At 39.3% G+C, this 13,477-nt stretch overlaps 1 protein-coding gene and 1 non-coding gene across 8 annotated transcripts in view; both read right to left on the bottom strand.

The window, feature by feature from the left end:
* igf2bp2a (insulin-like growth factor 2 mRNA binding protein 2a) overlaps positions 1–13,046 on the bottom strand; it is a 75,500-nt gene extending 62,454 nt beyond the window's left edge. For 4 of the 7 annotated variants that reach the window (XM_061841736.1, XM_061841738.1, XM_061841742.1 and 1 more), the window contains exons 1-4: positions 12,943–13,046; positions 9,440–9,539; positions 9,291–9,372; positions 5,832–5,929 (exon numbers count right to left, since the gene is read on the bottom strand). In XM_061841736.1, coding sequence (XP_061697720.1) covers positions 5,832–5,850 — 19 coding nt within the window. In that variant the 5' untranslated portion in view covers positions 5,851–5,929; positions 9,291–9,372; positions 9,440–9,539; positions 12,943–13,046. Of the gene's footprint in view, positions 1–1,343; positions 1,664–1,832; positions 1,893–5,831; positions 5,930–9,290; positions 9,373–9,439; positions 9,540–11,390; positions 11,493–11,570; positions 11,597–11,734; positions 11,774–12,942 lie in introns of those variants that run through there. The other 3 variants (XM_061841743.1, XM_061841737.1, XM_061841739.1) reach the window with 3 other exon arrangements.
* On the bottom strand, positions 12,352–12,424 carry trnak-uuu (transfer RNA lysine (anticodon UUU)). The gene has a single exon. It is a non-coding gene; the product is annotated as a tRNA-Lys (tRNA).
* Positions 13,047–13,477: the final 431 nt, after the last annotated feature.

Raw genomic sequence — 13,477 nt, 5'->3', positions numbered from 1 at the left:
GGGGGGAAACGGCAGTAGTTGTGCCCCCCTTGGAAAAGACTAAGCTATAAGCAAAGCAAGCCCCCCCCTTGCAGCAACTCTGGCCCTGGCCAAACTCTTTTTCACGGGGACTCTGGGAGTTACGACACTACTCTGGAGCCAACAAGCACCGCCTCTAAAATAAAAAGCGCCCCTCAAAAAAAAAAAAAAAAAAAAAAGTCTGCTTGGTGCATACGAGGGGTTCCCTGCTGGTTTGGACCCGCGTGGAAAACACCAGAAAGTGGGGTGCAGGGTTTCCCGAATTTAGGCTCGCCTCCCAAAAATGGTTCAATTTTCTCTATCGTCCCAATAAAATGATGCAAACGACTTCGTTGATCATCAATATTACACAATTTCTTGCCGCTTGAGTCGTATTTGGAATAAAAACGTGCTTTTATCATCAGGCAACGTATGTTACGTGCCATTGCACTGCAATTTAAATCAATTTATATTGCTTTTATTTACTTTTTAAATAAAAAAAAAAATCCAATTTAAAAAGTAATAATCCTACGCAGTTTTTATTTCAATCCAAAATATTATTTCACAAATTATAATGTAAAGGAAACCTAAAACTTTTGAATTTATATTCTTTACACTTCATTAGTCTAACATAGCTCGCCTTTATTATTTTTATTTGCCTTTACATTACCTATTCATTTTTTATATTACATGATAATTAACATATTAGTCTACATTGAGTCAAGTTTGGGTCAGTCAGATTCTCAATTGTGTTAAGATGGAAAAACATTATCCAAAAAAAAAAATCTAAAATTACACCGTATACATATATAATAGAATAATTCAGTACATGAATCTACTAATCCATCCAAAAATATATTGATGAGTTTTAAATTAGTATAGTATAGTATAGTGTAGTAGTATTAACTAATAATAGATATAAGCATGCAAATATGAATGGGCATATATAGTTTGTTTTTTGTTGTAAAGAGAACCCCGTGTTTTTCAGATCAATTGGCCAATTACCATGCTAGTCACAGAATGTGGTAAATAACTAATCCATGAATGCATGCAAGAAAAAAAAAAGAAAATGTGAGCTAGCGCATGTATCAAATACTAATTAATATAAAAACGCATACATTTTGAAAACTCAGTCTGTCGTTAAACAGCATTCTAGAGACTTTATAGACTATATAACGGATCCACAAGTCCATGTGAAAACTATTATTTAAAACTTTAAAAAAAAAAAAAAAAAGACTAACTGTAAACTGTAACGGAGCAAAACATGACAGCGGTATAAAAGCGATTAGTGGCTTTCTGGAAGATTCTCTCCTTTCCAATAAAGACAAGACTCCTTTCGCTCTGACCTGTGGCTGCCGCTGTGTGTCAACTAGTGCAACCATGTGAGTCGCTTTGATTGAAAGACTGGCAGTGCAAGAGTGGCTTCCCGGTGGGTGTGTGCATGTTCACAAGGTGGAGCCTTTCTGTAATGTTGGGTCGGGGTCGGGGGTGGGGGGCGCGGCTGTGACTGAGAAAGTCGTGAGCGCTTTCTGTACGGCACGCTGAAAAGGGGGCTGGGCGGGCAGTCCACGCCCACTTCGGGGTCCTCTTCACGTGACTTTTCAGATGGTCTCTCCCACACCCGCCCCCCGTGGAGCGGCGCTGCCATCCTACAGCTGCAGATTGACTGTGGGGAGAGATGGGGGTGGGGGACACACACACATACACACACACAGAGGCCTCATCAAACGCACTTGCATGGTTTCAAAATGGTTGCAGTCAGATTAAGATATTATTAGGTGATTTAAAAAAAAATAATCAAAGTCTATGGCACAAAAGTGTAGTGTACATCTTACCCTGCATTCTCCACGTTTTGGCCGAGAAGCAGCACGTTGGCCTTGGAGTGTGGACGCCATCTTCTCATTGGTTTGGAGGGGAGATGTAAGGAAAAAAAATACATATATAAAAAATAATAATAATAATACAAATCAATTTAAAAAACATAAATATTTTAGATTTAAGGGGATTTTTCATTTTTATTTTGAGACTTATTTCCCTTGGAGCAAGACAGTATCATGTTACACTAACCCAAAATAAATAATTTACAAAAATGCATTTTTATTTTTATCCTAGGTGGTTGCATGCAACTGAATTCTGTTCTTACCTTAATTTGATCACTTTTGTATTAACAAAGTTATTGTATTGAAATGGTTGGCATACAAATAAATGGAATATACCCGATTTTCCTATTTTGTGAGTTGAACTTTCATCTTATACAAAACTATTCACATTGTTATGTAAACAAACAACACAAGTCTACTTACGTTAAGTAGACTTTTATCTCCTGTTGTTTGTACAACTTATCAGATGGATGACCACAATTTCCTAAATTTACACTTTATTGGTCCTTATGGTACATTCCGAAGAAGTTGCATAGTAACTTCGTGTATTTTAAATATATATAATCAAAAAATACTATGTTAAGGTTGGCTTAAACTAAATGGATGACAAAATATGCTCTAACTCAAGCAAATGGTTTTTATTAGGTACTGTGGAAAATTGTGGTTTAGATTTTTTATTCTAGCATACAACACCAAAAATCTTGCAAAACACTTTTATAAATTAAAAAATCTTAAATAACTAGTGAGGCTACATTAATATAGTTTAACGTGAGGGCAAATATTGTCATAAGTGAGTCAATGAACACGGTTTTAATGTCAAAACAGCTTTAAAAAATACGTAGCGTACTGTGTAACCAAGAAAGGCAAATGGCGTTGGTGGCAACCAGGGGGCACTGATCATTCCATTTTAGTTAGTGTGCTAGCTTAAGAAGTTTGCAATCAGAACTACTTTTCAAGAAGCATGAACACCTTTCAAGATGACTGACTTAAAAAGAATTAAAAACAACGTGATCGTAAGAAAGTGTTAAGACATTAGCGCTTCAGCCCTATTACTTGATATTCTTGAATCTTCACGTCACTCATAACATGAAGATAGTCGACAGAACATCATTTTAATTCTATTTGCTTCAGTATTTGATTTGATAATGGATTTATATAGCATTTAGTATTTTTTTGCATTAGTCAAACAAATTAATATAAAAAACTGTGGCAATCAGGACTAAATGAGAAGTAGATGTTGATTTTATTTGATTTGTTGTCTCATTTAATACACCTCTCCATGTGTACAAAGCACATCAAGACGGTACTTCTTTTTTTTTTTTGTCGTGTCCAGTGTAGCGTAGCCTAGTCAAAGGTGGCAATGTCAGATATTTTGTTGTGTATCTTTCTTCAATACCTGATATCGTTATCATTAGCCTCGAGGAAGACGTCCAGGGAAGCGATAATGGAGCTTTCCGACCTGTCAATCACGTATACAATAATAGCCAATCAGATAGCCGCATTGTCTTAATCCCTGGCTTGACCCGCCCCTCTTGTAGTCATGTGCCACACGCAATGCTGGTTGTCAGTAGCATGCGCTTGGAAAAGTTAATGTTAAAAAGAAAATGGTCCTCAGATGCGCTTGGGGAACCTATAATTCTGATGAAAGATATCCTTTTGGGTGATATTCCCTTTCGGGGTGAACTTAATTTGACTTTCTCTAAACTTGAATGCTCATATCCAACGGTTCTGTCCTGTTAGTTCTGTACGGAACTTACTCTGCTCTTACAATAGCAAAATTCAGAGCAGGTGTTTGTTTCATGAATAGACCAAGTTCACTAGGGGTTGGTATTCAAACAGTACTCTTCAGTACCCTGCTCACATTTTGACATCTTGAGACCAAAACGACAGCAAACAAATGATCGGAAGTACCAGCGTCATTACGAGGACGTGGCCGCTGACTGGGTCAGCCGAGTCACAAAGTGTCATTCGTCAGCAACCGAGATACAAAGAAACTGGAAGAGTCACAGAACGTCATACAAGTGAGCATCCTTGGAAATTGTTATGGATCAAACACCTGTTGTGAATTTTAACGTTCAACTTCTTGTTTGAGAAAAGCAAGTTTTGCGAAAGTTCTGCACCTGTAAAGGAGCATTTTATTGCGTCCTGAAATTTCACCACATCGTCGAATGTTGCAAATGTTTTTAAAAGTGTGTGGTATGGCCGGGCAGTAGCAAGCTGGCTCTCGCTTGGTACCTGCAACCATCATTTTCGTTGTCCATGATCATGCGGGATAATGTAGCAATTGGTTTGGCCCAAAAAACTGTATGCTGTTACGATGCCATTAATTTGACATATGACATTCATGGATGCAAGACTAATTGCAGATGCTGCTCGGTACACACACACACACACATACAAAAATAAATAAATAAAAATAGCAATCTGAAAACCAAAGCTCTTATTTACAAATTAATAAGTTTCAACAAGGAAGCCTTGAGCATAATAAGTCATTCACAACTAATTTGCATGTAATTTTAGCTTATTTTCTGGTAAAACTACAGTGAAGTGAACGTAATGAAATCAAGCTGTTGCTATGAACGTGAGCAAACAGTGCGTTTGGAATAAAAAAGGAGGGATTTATTAAATGAACCAAAAATGCAAAAGCTGCAGAGGCTGGATTAAAGAACTGGTTAGCCAAAGAGAAATAACTAAACTCACATCAACTTTGAACTTTTTGCACTCGCATTGATTGGTACTTTCGGTATAGGACCAAAGTCCCGAAAATGTTTTATGCTATCATGAGTAGCTATGATGACAGAAAGACATGTGACATGGTTTAGCAATGATTCCAGCAGTTGTGCAAGTGATAGGTCAGGTGTGCTGTGGAAAGTTATTCCATTTCACTTAATTTTTCCAGAAATGATTCCTTTATGACAAATAAAGTACCACAATTTCCGGCCTATAAGCCGCGACTTTTTTCAAGACTCTTTCAACCCTGGGGTTTATGCGGTGATGCGGCTAATTTGTGCATTTTTTTCTACTACCGAGCGGAAAAGGTAAGAGTGAGACCGGTGGAATATGTGTCGGTGAAGTGACTTTTTTGGTATGTTTTTTTGTTGTTGTTGTTGTTTTATTTTTACTAGCCCTGTTCATGCTACCATGTTGTTGCTATGTTAAGCTAAGCTAAGGTATTAAAACTTTGAAAACGCTTTTCTGTTTACCGTCTTTGTAAATATCTCGTATTTCAATGTCGGTTTCAATGTGGGTAATTGAGTATTTTACACAGGTTCTGCTAGTGTATGTACCAAATAGTATTTCTTTTACAAATGTACTGGGTGAGGCTTATAATCAGGTGCGCTCTGTAGGCCGGAAATTACGGTACTTTTGCACATCTATCTATGCCAGAGACCTGTACTGACAGGGAAAGGAATTAAATTCTCTTATATGAAAGAAGATATCCAATATACTTGTCCACCTGACATTCATATAAAAAATAGTTTTGTGTTCAATTAAAGTGGCCTCAATTTCACTGAGTAAGGAAGAACAGTATAGTTTACTTGTTTGGGTTGTGGCATTTTTTGTTTGTTTGAAGTGAGATTCTACGAATGTAAAATATGTCTTGACTCTTTAAAGGTCGGGAAACATTCAACTAGAAAAGTACTGTCTACTGTCTGTCTCGGCTGCTGTCGTTAAAATTAAACACAATTTCAGTCTACAAGTCTACAATACACAAGAGAGCAGCCTGAACTGTTACGTGGGATGAAGTTATGAGTTCTGCATAAGAGCATGCGCTAGGACTTGTTGCTTCATAATGTGTAAAAAGTAACCCGAGGGCGAGGGATGAGGCTTGTGTGACAAACGACGCTGCTTTGTATTCAGTCGCTTTGGCCTTGCAAAAGCGACTCTTTACTGATAAGGAGCCATTTAAAAAGGAGCAATTTAAGACATGCGCAACTGTTTCAGTTCACTTACCGCAGATATAGAACGCCATTTATCTTCTGAATATCAAGAGGACTGGATCCATCTCGTTGCCCCATTGGGATGTAAGAATCTGGACTAATGTATGCTCACTGGAAAAAAAAAAAAAAAAACAGAATTCCTGATGATCTCAAAAAGCCAGATCAGAGCATTATGTAATATCTGGTTTTTACATGCTCAACATTCATTCCAACAGGTGCATTACAGAAATGTTATTTGTAATTTGTCATAGCACATGCTCTAATGCAGAACTCATAACTTAATTCATTTGTATTTATTTTTATTCTTATTTTTATATTGCTTTTTATGTATGCACGGACTCACAAGAGACTCTCCAATCATATGTTGACAATAGATAGCATTCATTCATTAATGGCTTGCATTGTTAATAATGGCGATTGTGTTGCCAATCACAGGATATTATGAATGGATCTTAATTGAGAATGGACCTTTCCGACTGGCGAGCTTCAACTCCACCCCCTTAGCAACAGTTGCCATCTCCCACAATCTTCCAAAATGGCGACTGAACAGAACATGTTTGAAGTGGATTCTCTATCGCGTATTCACGGTAACATTGTGGTATGTTTTTTGCCAAATGCACCAGGCCTGTCCAAGAGGGTTCTACAGAGACGTCGCAAATATTTCACGCAAGGATATGTACACGAAATTAAGATTTTGGACGGAGCAAGATGCAATGTCAGAGTTACAGCGAAATGTTGGCGATCGATGCAAAAAAGTTTGATGCCTCACAAACTTCATATTGAATTCCAACAGAATAAAATAGTGGAATCGTACTGCGCAAGTAAAGCAGGGTGAGTACTTTTTACTTGGAAAGATCACGAGTAATATCATTGCCGTCTTTACAAGTGAGTGGGTGTATTCATTTGACTTGGCTCGTAATGGAACCCAGTCCTCCGTGTTAAAAGTCTGATGTGATCCAAATAGGCAAGTAGACGTTTCTCTTGCATGACATGGCGCATTTACGTATCCCTAACCAGACTCTTCGGCATTAAACATGACATACTTCCTTCGGCAGGTCAGTGATACACTAACAAAGTGAAAGTTGTCCTCCTGACAATAGTTCAATCAAACTCAGAGAAGATACTTCTCCCTCACTTTCCTTCGAACAAACAGCCTGTTTGTTGATATTGTCCACACTTAATTGTACGTGCACTCTTCCGCCAGCCTTAATCCATCGTAGACACTTCGTCAAGTGTGTTTTAGGCTTTGGAAAATGAATCAAGCGGGCCCCTTGTCACCTAGCAGGATATCTTTCATAACAATTGCACGTTTCCCAAGTGCATCTGAGGACCATTTTCTTCGTAACATTAACTTTTCAAAGTGCACACGACTGATAACCATCATTGCTTCTGGGATATGACGACAAGAGGGGCGTGTCAAGATAGGGGTTAAGACAATGCGGCTATCTGATTGGCTATTATTGTACAAGAGAGTGACAAGTCGGAAAGCTCCATTGAGTCCGCCTCAACCACAACATTACAACCCTCATTCACACATTACATTCTACTAAAACTAACCAGCATGCAATATCAACCATGACGTCACATAACTTTGTTTGTAGCAAAGAAGAAATCAATTTTACATTTTGGTCAAGCTACATGCGATGTTTTTTTTCATTGAATAAGTTCCTGTAAAGTTGCTTAAGTTCCGTTTTGAATACATTGAGCACACAAGTGATTCACATTATTTTGCATCAACCAAACAGATCATAATTTCCTTTTGCTTATTTCATGAGACCCTTAAGACTTCTTAATGAATGTTGTCCCTATATATATGTAATAATAAGCAAAAAGATTTGTTATAATAGTCTTGATCATGAATTCTATTCAGACCACGTTCAGTCCAACTTAGGAAAAGGTCAGAACTCTACTTGCAGAATGTGTTCCATTGCGCTCATATCATCACGATGTGCCAATTCATCTGCAAAAAAGCAGCGCTCATTCATCCTGAATAGAAGACATTTTTTAACAAACTATGTAAGGTTCGATGAATACATAATCGGGTAACCTGAGCATTTTCCTTTCAATCCAGTTTTCGCTTTGTGCACACCAGTGGAGTTCTGTCATACATTGCGGTAAACAGTTCCAAGCTAGAATTGAGTTTTTCAATTTCAAGTGTTAGTGACCTTAGGAGGCAGAACAAACACGCGGGTCAACAAGGCCCACCAGACAGCCATGAGGATCATCGTGGTGTAACACATGCACCAGACTGGAATTAGTCCTCCAAAGCCAGCCTCTACACATTCGAGGTCCAACACCATTGGTACCTTTGATGAACCCCCTCGTCATTAATTGTATATTTAACTCCATGTTGGTTTGATATTTCCCTCATAATATTGATAAAGATGAAATTAATACATCTCATAACTGAGCGATAATATATTAGGCGCGGGAGACTTTTTGCTAACCGCGTGTCATGTGAACTTCGACTGTGTGGGTCTACTTAAAGGAAAATTCCGGTGGTTTGGAGTAACAATATATCCAATAGGTCATGTAATATGTACTCTATCTTGATAATATGATGTTAAATCCCGTCTCATATAATAGTGTTTTGAAAAGATTTTTTAACGACAATTATGAATTTTCAGGTGCGCCGCCATTTTCGCAAGTCACGTGACCTACGTGCGCCGATGTGAGGTGTTACGTGGGGTTCCAAACGCTCGATTACATGGGACACCATTATGCCCAGGGCTGATTTCTTGGATTTATCCTCATCTGATGAAGAAATAGCAGTATCGGTTGATCGGGAAGACGGAGGAACACTTCCATACAGATTTGAACCTGTGCCTGTAAAATAATGTTGAATATTCGGCTGGTTCTTCGGGCGGAATGACGCGGAGTCTGACGAACAAGCGCCGCCGGGGAGCGAGCTAACGGCTCCGCCCCTGGGCATAACAGTGTCCCATGTAATCGAGCGTTTGGAACCCCACGTAACATGCCACATCCGTCATGTGACTCGCAAAAAATGGCGGCACACCTGAAAATTCGTAACTGTCGATAAAAAATTTTCTCAAAACACTATGAAATGAGAGAGGATTTAACATCACACTATCAAAATAGAGTACATATTACATGACCTATTGGATACATTATTACTCCAAACCACCGGAATTTTCCTTTAATATTTTGACAATGAGCAATGATGAAAAAACAGGCTACTTTCCAATTATATTTAGCGTACAAGTGGCTGATTGGAAGGACGTTCGGTGAGTGAGAAAATAATCACACGAGGAAGCAATCTTGAATATGGTCACCATGCTAGCTACGATGGCTTTCTTACTAATAATCTCAAACCCCGATGTGTGGGCGTACAGCTTGACCTGACGGCGTGCGCAAAAAGGAAATATGAAAAACCAGGACTCGAACTTTATTTCAAGCTACATTTGATGTTGCTTTTTATCACGTCAACTGTCACTTCGCAGTTTCTACTCACCTCATTTATTTTCATTGCCAGCTGAGGGGAGAGATCAAATACAAAGTTCTGCCATAAATGCTTGTCGTGCTCTTTCGTAGCGCTAAAGATTGAAAAAGAGCCCATAAATGAGGTCTGAATACTACTGTCGGTTGTTTGTTTGCACTCACGTCGATGAAGCCGGTTGATTTTCAATGTGACTCAGCATTGATCCTTGGCCCAGCTTGGCGCGCTCGCAGCGTTCTTAGGAGTGATGGATGGCTCCTCATCCTGAGGGTAGGCGTAAGTGAACATTTTAAATATCATAATTGAGCTTGTTAAAAAAATACAACAGCAAATCTGTATTTCATTGTTACTTAAACCTCAAAATGCGAGATGGAGTTGTGGTCATGGGGTAGGTCGAGAGTGTCACTCGAAAAAATGTGAGAAATGATCATAGATAAATTGATGTCGTGGTTACAGTTGGGGGCGGCACAGTGCCTCAGGTGGTAAAACGTTGGCCACGCAGTTCTGAGGACCCGCGTTCGATCCCGTCTGAGTGGAGTTTGCATGTTCTCACTGTGCCTGCGTGGGGTTTCTCCAGGCACTCCGGTTTCCTCCCGCATCCCAAAAAAAACATGCAACATTAATTGGACACTCTAAATTGCCCATTGGTGTGATTGCGAGTGCAGCTGTTTGTCTCTATGTGCCCATGGGATTGGCTCGCAACCAGTTCAGGGTGTACCCCGCCTCCTGCCCGTTGACAGCTGGGATAGGCTGCTGCACTCCCCGCGACCCTCGTGAGGATAAGCGGCAAAGAAAATGGATGGATGGATGATTACAGTTGGGGAGCATGTCGAAGTAGTGGTTAGCGTGGCCTGTTCTGGGTTCGTGTGTGGGTTTTCTCTGTGTACTGCGGTCTTCTGTTATTAAAAACACATCCATGTTTGGTTCACTGAATAATTTAAATCCAAACAGTACAGTGTCAAAGTAAAATGGGATTGGCTCCAGGCTCACAACAATAATAGAAGAAGCGGTATAGAAAATTGACGGATTATGATGATGATTAGGATGAAATGACAGTTGAGGCTGTTTGCGCAATGCCCCACTGGGTGGTGCTGGTTTGCTTTTTATCCATCAGTCCATCCATTTTTGTGTCGCTGCAACTGACTTTGTTTTGATTTCTTTCATTTTTCAATCTGTTCTCTTCCCCCAACTCTGCGAAATTTTAATTAACCCTTCAAATGTTACGCCACATGATGGTGACGTAATTGACCAGGTCGTAGGGTATGCACAGTTCCCACCTTTAATTAATCCATTTTATGCAGAGACATGGTCTGTCTTCTACCACGTGCACCGAGGCAGGACCAACACCTAAATAATCCGCATTTCACATAGTGTTGGAATGGGTTCTAAACAATGTTACCTCTAAGATGTGCAACTGCGCATTTGCGCACTTGTCAAACAGTGAATTACAGCCCTTTTTTTTTAAATTGTTTTTCTTTTTTTTTTTTTACACACAGCAGCACACTGCCTCTGACAAAGAACTGCTGCTCAGCCACACTGGGCCACACACTCCACAGTACTTCCTAGTTTACCTGGCACCGCCCCCCAACATTTTAAAGAGGTACACTCATAATTACAAACACCGGGGTAGCTGAATAATAGAAGAAAAAGTGGTGAAGTAAAAAAAGGTCTGGTCTGAAGCCAAAGTAGAAAGTACAGGATGAGATGGTGTATAATGTTAAAATTGCACCTTGGCACAGCCTGATTGAGGATGAAAGCACAGATGATACATTGCCCAAAAAGCTAATTCAGTATTTTAAATATAGGAGGCAACATAACTTTAACCCTTAAAACTGTTTGGGAGCATCATTCATCTTTCAACATGCATCGCGAAAGATATTCTGCAAGCAATAATTCAATTTTACACCAAGAAAAAGAGACGAGGATATCATTGTGGGTTAAAAAAAAAGAAAAGAAACATAGTTGGAAGCGACATTTCAAATTTATCATTAATCGTTGACTTGGTATGTATTTGTATTGAAATCAATTTTTTTTGTTTGTTGACATTTTCAGTGTAAAGTTTGCAAAAATGCAAAATTGTTCTTGAAAATGTTCTGATGGGAATCTAATCGGAACCTTTTAAGGAGCCATGTCACTTCAATGGATGACACTGATTGATCGCAGTGCGTACGTCTGATGTTGCTCACAGTGGTCAAAGGGCGCGCTCACGGCCTTAGTCTGTTTGGTCAGACACGTAAAAAATTAGAGGCTCTAAATATCGAATATTTACACCAAGATGGAAATAAACATACGTACACATACAGTATTCAGGAGAAAGTCTGTAATCCATGTAAACGTGTCCATCCACAGACTGGAACCATGGGCAGGTTCCACTAATGCTAACTTTGGAATGCCTACTTAAAAAAAACGTCTCTAGTCAGTCTGTGTGTTAGCAGTTGTTATTAATGTATAGAAATTACCTTGGAAGCCTTGCGGTCTCCATTTTGAGGTGACCAAAACTGTAAGAAATGATAAAGGAATTGGGTTTGTTGTTCAATTTAAATTCAAATTAAATAAATTCTGCCTCCTATATTTGATACGGTTTCTCCTCAATAGGATTGCAGGGCAGCTGGAATCCATCCCAACTGACTTTAGCAGACAAGAATATAAAATGTTTATTCAATTGTTGACATTACAGTCCCATTTACTTGAGCATGTAGGACCGAGGGAGAAGAGGCAATCAAATATATACGACAATCTGCTCCATCTTTGTCGGTCTAGATGTGCCTCCGCCGCTGCAGTAAAGCAGCTATAAAATCACTGTCCCTAGACAGTACCAGTGATTATGTGTAGCAAATTATAGGGGTGCTGTTATTTGTTAGTCGTTTCGCTTCAAATTAGCAACAGTATTTTGTAAACATCAGCTCTTACAAGAGGATAATGTCAGGGTAACAGCATGTGTCGTTAAAAATTAAGCCTAATGACTCTCTTGTGATCTTATTACATTGTGTTTGGTAAATATTGAAGGATTGGACCTCCAAGAATAAGTTGTAGCGGGGGCCTATTTCCGTCAGATGAAAATGTACAAAAGAAGATGCGCCCGAACAGGGACTTGAACCCTGGACCCTCAGATTAAAAGTCTGATGCTCTACCGACTGAGCTATCCGGGCTCCGTACATACACGCGATCCGCTTCATACTTGTGTGAAACGACGAGACCAGAAAAATTCATCTCCCTGACATCTAGATTAAATACATTGCTTTGCTTTTATAGAGTAATAATCTGCGAGGCGCCTAAAGATTATCTGTCCCAAAAAATGGAAAATTCTACGGATTAATGCTCAGTACACATAGCGACATCTGGTGGAACGTTTGATTCAAGTCAATTATTCATTCAGAAGGTGCTGAGAAGTAGCGCCAACAAGTCAAGAGTTCATAAAAACGCTGCAAGTACATTTTTGTCATAATTTAATGTGAAATGTATTACTATTTTATGGTATACGCCAACAAAAAAAAACGAGATACAAGTACTTAATTGCCTCGTACATCATTTGGACATGGCTAGCAACGGTTCGTCAGTGAAGTTTACGATAAAATTAGCTAACAAAATTCCTTCGCCATTCGTGACGGACAAAATGTTAATATAACATATTAAAAAACATCATTCAGTGCCACCAAAACGAACATACCTCTCAAGCCTGGTTGGTTAAACGAACTAAATGAACACTAATGACATATCTGTCAAGGCAGGTTAGGGCTGGTTCAAATTGTCGCAGTGCATGGCGGGACTCGTAGTTCGCACGTGTGACGTCATCACGTCAATAAAATCGAACCGGCGCACCTGGTCACGTGAAGTGTTTCGGATGAGATGGGACAAATGGTAGGCGGATGTCTTCAGATGTAAGATAAGTATTTGTTTTCCACCAAACAGTTCAAAAGTAAACAATTGTTTTGATCGAGAAGTTATTGTTCCCCCGAGTATTTTTTTTTCATGGATATTGTTATATTACGGGTTTTCTGACTAGTTTCACTCGACAAAGTTTGTTGAAAAGTTACTGTTAAAATTCAAGTAAATAACTTGGATGTGTTTTTGGGGGTGGGAAGTGGCTAAATTCTGTTTTGTATGTCGTTGGCTTGTAGGATCAAATCGAAAGGCTGCGACGAGCCATCGAAGAAAATACTCGAGAACTGGACGAGATTCGGCAGAAAAGATTCCGGACTGAA

This window comes from Syngnathoides biaculeatus, chromosome 14 (assembly GCF_019802595.1).
Source record: "Syngnathoides biaculeatus isolate LvHL_M chromosome 14, ASM1980259v1, whole genome shotgun sequence".
In the NCBI taxonomy this organism is placed as follows: domain Eukaryota; kingdom Metazoa; phylum Chordata; class Actinopteri; order Syngnathiformes; family Syngnathidae; genus Syngnathoides; species Syngnathoides biaculeatus.
Note: the sequence above shows the minus strand (reverse complement) of the source record. Positions and strands in the feature narration are given on the sequence as shown.